At 48.9% G+C, this 12,800-nt stretch overlaps 2 protein-coding genes across 2 annotated transcripts in view; one reads left to right on the top strand and one right to left on the bottom strand.

Moving 5' to 3' along the window:
* Nucleotides 1-12,800, top strand: part of LOC126541799 (uncharacterized) — a 484,065-nt gene that overhangs the window by 193,700 nt on the left and 277,565 nt on the right. The gene's annotated exons all lie outside the window — the stretch shown is intronic.
* LOC126541800 (unconventional myosin-Ie-like) overlaps nucleotides 1-12,800 on the bottom strand; it is a 364,609-nt gene that overhangs the window by 333,665 nt on the left and 18,144 nt on the right. The window contains exon 2 of the mRNA XM_050188736.3: nucleotides 621-746. Within this exon, the coding sequence (XP_050044693.1) occupies nucleotides 621-746 (126 nt within the window). The remainder of the gene's footprint in view (nucleotides 1-620; nucleotides 747-12,800) is intronic.

The following is a 12,800-nucleotide window of genomic DNA, read 5'->3' as shown; positions in this document are numbered from 1 at the left end:
ACTAAGTGCATTAAGGTGGCAGAACTGTCAGTGCAGTTTCATAACATTCCTAGAATATTTGCATGCCACCTTTCATAGTGAGTACCCTAGAGCACGAGCGATCGGCCAAGTAGTAATTACCGGCTCAAGTTAATCACGTACGTTTATTGGGGACGCGTGTGGTCGAGAAACGATATGCACCCATTTTGTAAAACGTCGCTCAGGCATTGAGGAGCGGAAGCCCTATACTTGCGGCCAGACGGCGAAGCGAAATTTCCGAAACCAAATAAGCGGGCGACTCACCGTGCAACTGGAAACACTGGGGCAAGAAATCTTAATGGGTCAAAAGTTCGGAGACGGCTACCACCGTCACTGACTGAGAAATGTAGGACGCGTTCTCGTAAATATTTCTTCTCGTTTTTGAAGACGCACACCTGTATAACCAATAGACAGACGTGAACGGTATGCGCCTTTCACAACTTTTGACCGCTATGACTCGCGTGAAGTATCTGTGCAGTCAAATTTGCAACTCGTCGGCGCCACCTCCGACACCTGATATTACAGTCAAACCACACAAAAAATCTCTCACTAGCTGTAATTAACCACAAGAAAAAAGAGAAGAAAGTAAAAGTAAAGGATACGAATATCTGGTCGTCCATGTATCGCTTTCGTAGATTCTCGACGATGGCGTCCTCGGTGATCTTGGTGAGGAGCACCATGTCATCCACACCGCTGGTGCGGTACTGCTGGCTCTGCCAGTGGTACACCTGCGGAGAGAGAACAAAATGAAAGAAAAAAGAGCTATGAGCGCCATACGGCAAAGCGCGTGGTAGCCGGCGCGCGACCAAACATCTCGTTATACTCGGGTCGTAATCTTTCTAGTGCTACAACAAACAATAGAGTCAAGCGTTCGACGAAATCCCGTACGGTCAGAATACTTGTCAAAGCGAAGAAATTGTGATAAACGACCATGCCGAAGTAAAAGGTTGATATTTGGGAACCTCGACAGGTTCCGTCATCACGTGGTTACGGAACACTTACAGGGTACAACGGCAACAAAATTTTGGACCGCGTAAAAAATCTTAGTTTCAGATAAGAGAGAGAGAGAGAGAAAATAATGCAGAGAAAGGCAGGGAGGTTAACCAGAGGTAGTTCCGGTTGGCTACCCTGCGCAGGGGGAAGGGTTAAGAGGGATAAAAAGAGAAATAGAGTGGAAGGGGGAGATAGAAAGAAAGGGAGACAAGCACGAACAAAGCGCGTACACTACAGAACGGTAGGGGGCGGCATTCTTAGAGTCTGTCGTGAAGCCCCGTAGACCGCAAGAACGTTAATAGCGCGAGTAAGGCCTTCAACGCGGATGTTCTTTCGGAGCATTGGCCTAAAGCTTTTAGTTCTGAAAGTGGACGATTGTCCAGCTGGTCCAGTACCCTGCACATCACTTGTCTCTCAGCACTGTATCGCGGGCAGACACAGATAATGTGTGCGAGCGTCTCGTCGATGTTACATGTGTCGCACGTGGGGCTGTTGGCCATTCCTATGAGGAAAGCATAGGCGTTTGTAAAGGCAACGCCTAGCCACAGACGGTAAAGCATGGTCTGTTCACGTCGTGGTAATCCAGGCGGGAGGTGCATCCGTATGTCAGGAGACAACGAACGCAACCGACACATGGTGAAAACATTTGAGTCCCACAGGGGCAAAGTACACTCACGGGAAATCAATCGCAGCCCAGCCGCAGCGTCTGTTCGCGAAAGCGGAATGAAAACTCGTTGACCACTTTCATGTGCCGATCGGGCAGCTTCGTCGGCTTGGTCATTCCCGCTGATGTTACAATGTCCTGGAAGCCACTGAAAGATTATGTTGTGACCCTTATTATAGCTTTGATGATATATGTGCCGAATTTCTGAGGCCAGTTGTTCATTGGGTCCGTGGCGCATTGGGCTTCGTATGCACTGAAGGGCTGCCTTGGAGTCACTGAAGACTGTCCATTGTTGCGGTGGTTTCTGCTTAATGAAATCAAGTGCAGCACGGAGCGCCGCGAGTTCTGTACCCGTCGATGTGGTCACACATGAAGTTGTTAATTTGATTTCCTCAGATTGTGCCGGGATGATGACTGCAGCAGCAGCGCTGTTAAGTTTTACTGAACCATCTGTGTATACATGTTGCCGGAATCTGTGCACGTTGTGAATGTGCTCCAAAGTTGCTTGCTTCAAAGCTTGTAATGGCACTCCAGCTTTCTTTCTGACTCCTGGAATATCAGTTGCACTTGCGGCCGGTGCAGACACCACAATGGATCTGACAATCGTGAAGCGGGCGTAAATTCTGATGGCAAGTACGACTGATGTCTTACAATAGTTTTAGCAAAAGTTGAAAGTGGCCTTTTTGCTGGCAAGCAAGCAAGATGGTGTGAGGGAATCCGAGTCAGGTGTCGGATGTGCGCTCTCAGGACATCTGTATCAATGTAGACTGTCAAAGGCGCGTCTTTGGCTATGGCCACTGTCGCAATCGATGACGTTGTTTTGGGAAAACTGAGACAGGTCCTTAGTGCTTGGGCTTGCACGCTCTGGAGTTTGCGAATATTCGTAGTACAAGTATTACCTATTACAGGTAAGCTGTACCGCAGGAAGCCCAAAAACAGTGCTTGATATAGTTGCAACATTGACGGTACTGTTGCGCCCCAGGACTTCCCGCCGAGAAATGCAAGAAGGTCCACAATGGCGGCCAAACGCTTCGTCATGTACGAGATGTGAGGGCTCCAAGACAAGTCTCTATCAATGATGACGCCAAGAAATCGGTGCGTTCGTCTATATCGTATGAGTTGGTCATTAATCCGCAAAGCATACGGGGACATCGATTTACGAGTAAAAGCAACGACTGCACATTTCTCAGCAGAAAGCTCCAGGCCTTGTCTTCTTAGGTATCTTGACACAGCCGTTGAGGCTTTCTGAAGTCGTGCGCGGACTTGTACACGTGTCACGCCTGAAGCCCATATGCAAATGTCGTCTGCATATACGGAGAGCTGTACAGTTTGCGGTAACGAATCAGCGAGACCAACGAGCACCAGGTTGAAAAGGGTAGGGCTGAGTACTCCGCCTTGCGGTACACCACGACTGGTATAGCTAGATGGCGTTGGTCCGTCTTCAGTCAAAATAAAGAAAGATCTTCCACGCAAATAGTTGCATATCCAGCGAAAGGTGCGTCCACCAATCCCTACAGCTTCTAAGGCGTCCAGAATTGCCTGATGATCTACATTGTCGTACGCACCTTTAACATCAAGGAATAGGGCCGCAGTGATTCGTTTCAGATGTTTCTGGTGTTGTACGTATGTTACCAGGTCGATAACGCTATCTATTGACGAGCGGCCACGTCGAAAACCAGCCATTACCTCTGGATAGACGTTGTAGAATTCCAAGTACCATTCTAGCCGTGCAAGTATCATTCTTTCCATTACCTTGCCGACACAGCTGGCCAGTGCTATTGGACGGTAAGATGACAATTCCAACGGGGATTTGCCAGCCTTGAGGAGTGGAACAAGCCGGCTGGATTTCCACGTTGTAGGGACCAAGCCGTCACGCCATGATGCGTTGTATAGGCCAAGAAGGGCATCTCTGGCCTCTTGACCAAGGTTTATAAGCGCAGAGTATGTGATGCCATCGTGTCCTGGTGACGAAGATCGCCTGCAACCAGCAAGTGCGGCCTCCAGTTCTTCGATGGAGAAAGCAGCGTCCATACGAGGATCCCGGGAGCAAGGGGGAACAATGGGAATAGGTGCGCAAGGTGAATACGTGAGCACCGGACCCGCGATCCTTGCGCAGTAATCTTCGGCCACCTCGACTTCTCGGCATCCTTGTTGTAGGGCTAGAGACTTAAATGGACGACGTTGTTGAGGAGCTGTTCGAAGACCACGGATTGTTCTCCAGACAACCGACAGAGGTTTACGTGGGTCGAGAGACTCACAAAACGACTTCCAGCGTTGATTGTGCAGTACAGCAAGACGACGCTGAATTTTCTTTTGAATGCGTCTGGCCTCTCTAAGGTCGTAGAGTGATTTAGTCCGTCGGTACCGTCGCTCCGCTCGCCGGCGGATTGCACGGAGGCTCTGTATTTCCGAATCAAAATCTGTGTATTTTTCTAATAAGTTCTAATAAGTTTTCTAATAAGATAAAGTTCATATACAGCTACCTGTGCGCAAAATATTACGTTTGAAGTAGGCGGGAATGTGTTACGAAAAACTCGCAAAGTAGACGCTAGTGAAAAAAGAAAACAAATATATGCGGTTCCCACACTCTGTGGGAATCAATGTAAGCGAAGCTCTCTGTTCTGTTTGCCTTGATTAACCATAATTAGCGGTGACGTTGACGGTGAATGCTTAATTTCTACGGCTTTTAGTCCAATACGAAAGTGGTGAGTTGATTCCAAACGTTTCCTTGAGTGCACTAGTGCTGTTTGTCTGCGCAGTACACAGGTCACACATCGAGACGTGTTTGCATGAGGCGCTGTTGCACACCCTTGTTCACAACCTCCGAGAAGGTTAGCATTGGCATTGCCTCAAATAGCATATCGCATAGCGGCAGAAGTGTTAAACATTAATTCAATTGTGGGGTTGTACGTGCCAAAACAACAATCGGATTACGAGGCAGGTCGTAGTGGCGGACTCCGGGTTAATTTGACGCCCTGATGCTCTTTAACGTGCAGCTTAATCTAAGTATACAAGCGTTTTCTTTTTTTATTTCAACCGTGTCGAAATGCAGCTACCGCGTTCAAGGTCGAGCCCGAAACCTAGCAATGCCATAGCCGTCAAGCTACAGCGGCGGGCACTGAAATGTTGATTTGACGTGCGACCGGTTTCGTAGTGTCACGTAGACGCTACGGTGTTTTAATGCGGCTTTGCGTCTGCACGCCGTGCGTCAGTTGTCCACTTCACAAATTTGCATGGTGCTTATTTTTCAGAAATAGAAGAAACTACCGCATCCCACCTTGAACTTAAATCTATCACGTTTGCCCGCAGTCACTGCCCTTCTAGTAGCAGCGTTTCCTCGCCTTCTCACACCAGCTTTTCTCTCTCCTGCCCTCGCCCCATGAATGGGAGGTGCGAGCGAAGAGTGGCAAGGCTCCTATTCACTCGTTTTGTGACTGCCGTCGGTTCTACCTATTTTCTGCCTCCTCTCCCTACAGTCTCTCTTCTATTCTATTTACATCCCTTCTGGACTGTTCCACGTTAGTAGAAAAGTAAGCGCTGCAATTTCCGTAATATTCTCGCGGGGACCCACAGACAATTACAGCTGTCGAGAGGGTATTGTGGCGACACCCAGGGTGCTGCAGAGGGCATTGTTCACAAGCGACTCGATGGAAAGGTCCAAACGAGTTTCTCGCGTCGCCTTTCCGCCCCTGCCATGCATGTGCCCGCCCTGAACCACCTCCCTACGTGGCGTGCAAGACAGCAGAAGCAGCAGCAGTAGTGGAAACGTCAAAGGAAGAGGCAAGGAAAGCTTCGCTTTAAAAGAAAAAGAGAATGACAATATTACCGATCGCCGGAAATGAGCCCGTCTTCTCGGCATGACCTCCGAGATCCGAAAGCGCTCGCGGCTGCGCGCGTCACGCTGAAAAATTTCGGAGGCTACCTGTCGGGATTTACGCCACATCCGCTAACCCCCAGGAGCACTCGCCGGTTGCTTGGGTACTATTCAAATGACAGTAATGAGAAAATCGAGCAATTACCAGCACTGACACTTTGCTAGTATAGCTTCAATAGTGTGTGCCACTATACGCATTTATAACGCTGTCGGTGCAGTGGCCCTTTAACGGCTCCGAAGCGTCAACCTTTTATTTTTGACATGGTCATCGACCACAATCTCTTCTTTGCAAGGAACAATGGAGCGACGAAAACGGGGACAAATCAGACCACCCGCGAAGCGCACAGCAGGACTCTCGTCGACAGAACGACTTTCATTGCTCGTGCAAAGTTACAACTGCCTCCATATCTTGTGGGTCGGCGCCACACGAAGCCATGCGGCTGGCTTCCGCGAACAAGGTGCATGCGAACAATAGTTTAGATCCAGTCGTGACTTGCGATGAAAGCTATTATTCGTTCTACGAGTATTTAAGCTGTCACGACAGTACACTTCCATTATCTACTGTAATGGCTGCACTATAGACAAAGCGAATGCATGCGAGTTTCGAAAAGAGCTTCGCTGTTAATACAAGCTACCGTTACGCGTACACGCCGAACAGAAGCGTTTCTTCTGTAATTCAAAGGGATTGTCCGTTAAAATGCACGTAATGCATGCCGAGGGGAATACCGCGTTTCTTTAGGCCCCTACATTATCTTTCCATTCTGCTAAGCAGCTCAGCGATTTCTCTTCTGATACTGCACGAACTGATTCCAAGAAGGATATTGCAGCCGGCCGGCGGTGTTTCATCACGGTGTATAAGAATCCAGCACAAGCAGGACAAGGACCCGAAGAAAACAGTCGACAAAGAGGACGAGTGCTACCACGCTTCTCTCTGGACTTTCTTTTTCTTTTCTCTATTACGGTTTTTTTTTTCTTTTTGTTTTGTTTGCGCTGGATCCTTAACTTGTTCCACAGATAGTACGCTAACGTCACTGCTGTCCGACCGCCAGCGCTTCTGCAGTGTCTGGTAGCTCGTGAAGCAGTGAGCACGGTACAAAAGAGAGAGTAAAAAAGGTGCCACGCGGTGTACGATTTGAGGTCCAATCAAGCGTAATACTCGTACCGACGAACACACCCACAGAGCTCCCAAGCTGATTCCCCCATCAGTCGGAGAAATGATCTTTCAGACGCGTCGTATACGTCAGGTGTCGGGCATCGCGTCGCGCCACGTGTGTGATGCCTCAATGACCGTACCTCTCTCTCTTTTTTTTCTGTCTGAGCTTTAATTTGTCCTGCGAAGCTGGGCTCAAGCAGCTCAATACACCAGCCACCGTGAACGCAATCGCTAACCCTGACCGTTTTTATAACGGATGCCATCAACGGAATTCACCTGGTATACTTCACAAACTAAAGAGAAAAAGCTCAGATTCTGATAAGAATAAAGATTATAGAGAAGAAATGAAAATAAAGCGAACACGAACGAAGAGCTCGGCTGATTCAGCCGTATAGAGATCTCGCTGCTCCAAACGTACAAAGCGAGCGACGTAGCAGCAGGAACGGAACGCCGTGGCAGCAGCCCAGGTTTCACCGCCTGCCTCTTTCTCTCTTCCTTTCTCTATTTCTATTTCTGTTGTTTGCGCAAGCCGGCGCATCGATCGTTGTATAAAAGGGAGAAAGGCACGTCCGACCCAAGAAGGCTTTCAATACGCTGGCTTCGCCTTCCAGGTCGATATAGAGCGAGCGCGCGCAGTAAGTAAGGAAAGAAACAAGTGTGCTAGCGCGCTTCGGCACTTGCTATCCAAACAAGAGATACAACCCTCATTAAGACTGGATGTAATAATTACACCGCCAAACGCACTTTCTCTTCGAAGCGCTATCTCCATGCACGACCTCGTGCCGTAGCGGCGCAGACTCTTGTTTGTACGAGGGCGAATCAGAAAATCTTTGCTCCTATTTCTTTTTAGCCAAATCACGGCTGTAAATGCGAAGCCAACATATCCACTCCCAGCGGCGGACCTTTCTTAGACCGGCCCGACCTTATCTACCGCTAGCTCCGCGGCACGGCGCTGCTGTCGGTTGTGGTTCACACGTCCGCGGTGTATACGAGCAACGAAGTGTGATTCGATTTCTGCAGAGCAACGGTCGAGCGCCCATCGAAATCCACACGGAAATGCAGCCCACGTATGAGGAAAGGTGTCTCGCTTTGAGAAGTTTGAGGTGGCGCTGCTGTGAGTTTGCAAAAGGCCGTGGGAAAAGACCGGTGGTTCCGCAGTCAGCCGGATGAATTCTTCTACCCCAGGGGCATCTCAAATTTAGTTCTGCGATGGGACAAATGTCTGAACTGCTGTGGGGACTATGCGTAAATATAGTATAAGGGACGTAGAATAGTACGTTATATTTGTAATCACCTGTATGTGCCTTATTTTGGCTAATAAAAAGATAGGCGCAAAAACTTTCTGATTCGCCCTCGTAGTTCTCGAGCAGCTGGCAAAAGAGCTGGCAGGAAGGAACAACAAGTCCGGAACCTTAGCGCTCTGGCGAGCTGAAAAAGATGCATATGGAGAAAAATGAAGCCGCGGAGCACCGTCTATATACTTTCTCGACAAAACGTCGTTTTATGCATTGAAGCCGAATAGTGACTGGAACGCCAATGCATTTCTGCGCAAAGTTCGGGAATTAATATGTCGAAACTGGTGTCATCCTGAGAATTTGTTTCAAGTTCAGAATAGTGGCTAGCCGGTCTTGTTGGTACGAACACATGCTTTAGCAAACAGCGTGTGTCATTTCCGTGTCCCGTTATTCGCGCTGTTTGCTAAAGAGAGAGAGAGAGAGAAAGAAAGGACGGGAAAGGCAGGGAGGTCAACCAGAAGGGCACACGGTTTGATGCGCTACAATGGGGGTGGGGGAAAGGGGAATAGAAAGAGGAAAATGGGAGAGAGTAAGCACTGAGTGCGCGTGGGAGGGACACTATACACGGGGACACTGTAAACGGTCTCATAAGCAGGTGCACTTCAAGTATTGCACTAGTGCACGAATCGCTTTCCGTGCCAGTGACGGGTGTGGCCACGGTTCGAGTATCCTTGATTCGGTTAACGGTCTTAAGTACATTCGGTGTAAAGTTGCCCGCAGAGAGAGGCGTTGCATATCGTAGCGAGGGCAGGTACACAATAGGTGCTCGATGGTTTCCTCGCACCCGCAGGAGTCGCACATCGGGCTCTCTGCCATTCTCAAACGATAGGAGTATGCGTTCGTGAACGCCGCTCCTAGCCACAAGCGGCACAGCAAGGCTGTTCGCCGCGGGAAAGGCTAGATGGCAGTTGTAGCCGTAGTGTGTGGTCCAGTTTATGTAATCGCCAATTGAAGGCACTTGAACTCCAGAGATCTTGTGACTTTTTACGTGCAAGTAGGCGAGAGAGAGAGAAAAAATGATAAATGAAAGGTAGGGAGGTTAACCAGGACTGAGCCCGGTTGGCTACCCTACACTGGGGAAAGGAAAAGGGGGACGGAAAGATTAAAAGAAGAGAAAGTTCACTGGAGATATCAGTCGGTCACTCAGTCCGGATCACAGACGCTGACTCAATCCGGTTGCTTTCAAATATCGCAGCAGCGCTTTTGTGGCCTTTTGTAGCTGTGATATGCGAGGCCATGATCTGATTGAGATTGAGAGCTGATTGAGAGCTGTGCAGAGGTCTTGCCTTTCATTTTCATAAGATCGGTAGTAGCACAGTAGGTGTTCTATGGTTTCCTCGACACCGCAGGCATTGCACTCGGCGCTATCAGCCATTCCAATCAGAAATGCATAAGCATTTGTGAATGCGACGCCCAAACGTAAGCGGCACAGCACTGTTTCCTCATTTTGCGGAAGACCTGGTAACAGCCGCAGTTGCATAGAGGGATCGAGGGAATGCAAGCGATGGTGAGTGAATTCAGGTGTGTGCCACTTCTCCAATGTCAAAGAGTGAGCTAGCTTGCCTAAGTGTTGGGCTGCGTCGGTCCGCGATAAAGGTATTGAAACAAGGGTTGCTCCTTCGTGTGCTTTTCTAGCAGCTTCGTCAGCGAGGTCGTTGCCGGAGATACCGCAATGACCAGGCAGCCACTGAAACACGACGTCGTGTCCTTTCGCGATCATGTGATGGTGCATTTCTCGTATCTCCGACACGAGTTGTTCACATGACCCGCGACGAAGAGATGCCAGAAGACATTGTAAGGCCGCCTTCGAATCGCAGAATATAGCCCACCGATTAGCCGGTTGGTTATTAATATAATCAACGGCACCTCGGAGGGCAACAAGCTCCGAACCAGTCGATGTTGTCAAGTGAGAAATTTTCTATTGGATGCTTAGTGATCGTGATGGTATAACCACTGCGCTGGTGGAGCTGGTCTGAGTGGAAGAGCCATCCCTATATATGTGTACTCGATCAAAGTAGAAAGTGTGCAAACAATCCAGAGCTGCTTGCTTCAAGGCCAAGGTAGGCAGGTTGGTCTTCTTTCTTATCCCTGGAACCGTAAGACGCACTTGAGGTTGTTTTAAACACCACAAAGCTGAGGTTGAACGTGCAGAGGGTGTGAAACCCGATGGTAAGGAGGCACGATGGATGCTGACCTTGTTGGAGAAGGACGCCTGTGGTCGTCGTTCCGGCAGGCACGCAAGAGAGCTTGACTGCATCCGTGAAACATGACGAACATGGGCTCTAAGCGTTTCGGTGCTAATGTAAGTCGTGATCGGATGGTCTTGAGCCATTATAATGGTTCCAGCTGTTGAGGCGCTGCGCGGAAGGCCAAGGCAAACACGTAGAGCCTGCGCCTGCACGCTCTGAAGTTTTCGAAGATTTGACTTGCATGTTTTAGCAAGCACGGGAGAACTATAGCGTAGGAATCCGATGAACAGTGCTCGATATAACTGTAGCATGGAGGCCACTGACGATCCCCAGTAGGCGAAGTTCCCAGGCAGCTTCCGACCTCACCAAAGGTGTTGGACGCGTCTCGCTATCTTCGTGGGCAGACCGGGCAGCCTTGTCAACTAGGTTGTTGCCGACGATATCACAGTGAGCAACAATACATTGAAATATAATGTTGTACCCTCTTTCCAGAGCATGGTGGTGCACTTCCCTGATGTCAGATATCATCTACTCGTAAGTTCTGTGATGTAATGCAGACTTGATACTGTGATACCTTAGAATCACAAAATACGACCCATTTCTCTGTTGGCTCTTCGGTGACGTGCGTCATAGCGGCATGGAGAGCTGCAAGTTCTGCCGACGTAGATGTAGTCATGTGTGACAAATTGAATCTAACTGTAACCTGCTTAGCTGGAACGACGAATGCGGCAGTTGAGCTGGTAGGTGAGGTCGAAGCATCGGTATATATATGTGTGTGGTCATGATACGTCTGGGGCAGTAATAGGAGTGTAAGTTGCTTCAGAGCCGGCGGTGGGCGATTGGACGTTTTCGTAATTCCAGGAATAGGAAAATTCACTTGAGGCTGTTGCAGGCACCACAGGGGAGATGAAGGCTTCATCGCCGGTGTAAAGATGACTGATGAGCGCTAATCAACCGTGAAAAGGTCGCTGGTTGTTTGCTAAATCATTGTTTCAAGTGGATCCGCCTTCTGAACTCTACGGCTAGAATTTGTAAATTGCAGTATGGGCCATAAGGTAACAAGTCAAAATTGTAATTAGGTATTTTTTCTTAATCAGTGGTATATGCTTTTCAATTTTCTGTGCAAGTCTGCTTCTTCGAGTAGTCCAGCTCGTGAATCAGAACTGCGCTATCTGCCGCAGGCAACTTCTAAACATTTTTGAAAGTGTTCGCTGAATCTATCTATCTATCTATCTATCTATCTATCTATCTATCTATCTATCTATCTATCTATCTATCTATCTGTCTGTCTGTCTGTCTGTCTGTCTGTCTGTCTGTCTGTCTGTCTGTCTGTCTGTCTGTCTGTCTGTCTGTCTGTCTGTCTGTCTGTCTGTCTGTCTGTCTGTCTGTCTGTCTGTCTGTCTGTCTGTCTGTCTGTCTGTCTGTCTGTCTGTCTGTCTGTCTGTCTGTCTGTCTGTCTGTCTGTCTGTCTGTCTGTCTGTCTGTCTGTCTGTCTGTCTGTCTGTCTGTCTGTCTGTCTGTCTGTCTGTCTGTCTGTCTGTCTGTCTGTCTGTCTGTCTGTCTGTCTGTCTGTCTGTCTGTCTGTCTGTCTGTCTGTCTGTCTGTCTGTCTGTCTGTCTGTCTGTCTGTCTGTCTGTCTGTCTGTCTGTCTGTCTGTCTGTCTGTCTGTCTGTCTGTCTGTCTGTCTGTCTGTCTGTCTGTCTGTCTGTCTGTCTGTCTGTCTGTCTGTCTGTCTGTCTGTCTGTCTGTCTGTCTGTCTGTCTGTCTGTCTGTCTGTCTGTCTGTCTGTCTGTCTGTCTGTCTGTCTGTCTGTCTGTCTGTCTGTCTGTCTGTCTGTCTGTCTGTCTGTCTGTCTGTCTGTCTGTCTGTCTGTCTGTCTGTCTGTCTGTCTGTCTGTCTGTCTGTCTGTCTGTCTGTCTGTCTGTCTGTCTGTCTGTCTGTCTGTCTGTCTGTCTGTCTGTCTGTCTGTCTGTCTGTCTGTCTGTCTGTCTGTCTGTCTGTCTGTCTGTCTGTCTGTCTGTCTGTCTGTCTGTCTGTCTGTCTGTCTGTCTGTCTGTCTGTCTGTCTGTCTGTCTGTCTGTCTGTCTGTCTGTCTGTCTGTCTGTCTGTCTGTCTGTCTGTCTGTCTGTCTGTCTGTCTGTCTGTCTGTCTGTCTGTCTGTCTGTCTGTCTGTCTGTCTGTCTGTCTGTCTGTCTGTCTGTCTGTCTGTCTGTCTGTCTGTCTGTCTGTCTGTCTGTCTGTCTGTCTGTCTGTCTGTCTGTCTGTCTGTCTGTCTGTCTGTCTGTCTGTCTGTCTGTCTGTCTGTCTGTCTGTCTGTCTGTCTGTCTGTCTGTCTGTCTGTCTGTCTGTCTGTCTGTCTGTCTGTCTGTCTGTCTGTCTGTCTGTCTGTCTGTCTGTCTGTCTGTCTGTCTGTCTGTCTGTCTGTCTGTCTGTCTGTCTGTCTGTCTGTCTGTCTGTCTGTCTGTCTGTCTGTCTGTCTGTCTGTCTGTCTGTCTGTCTGTCTGTCTGTCTGTCTGTCTGTCTGTCTGTCTGTCTGTCTGTCTGTCTGTCTGTCTGTCTGTCTGTCTGTCTGTCTGTCTGTCTGTCTGTCTGTCTGTCTGTCTGTCTGTCTGTC

This window comes from Dermacentor andersoni, chromosome 2 (genome assembly GCF_023375885.2).
Source record: "Dermacentor andersoni chromosome 2, qqDerAnde1_hic_scaffold, whole genome shotgun sequence".
NCBI lineage: Eukaryota > Metazoa > Arthropoda > Arachnida > Ixodida > Ixodidae > Dermacentor > Dermacentor andersoni.
The sequence above is the reverse complement of the archived record's forward strand: the minus strand, read 5'-3'. Positions and strand labels throughout refer to the sequence as shown.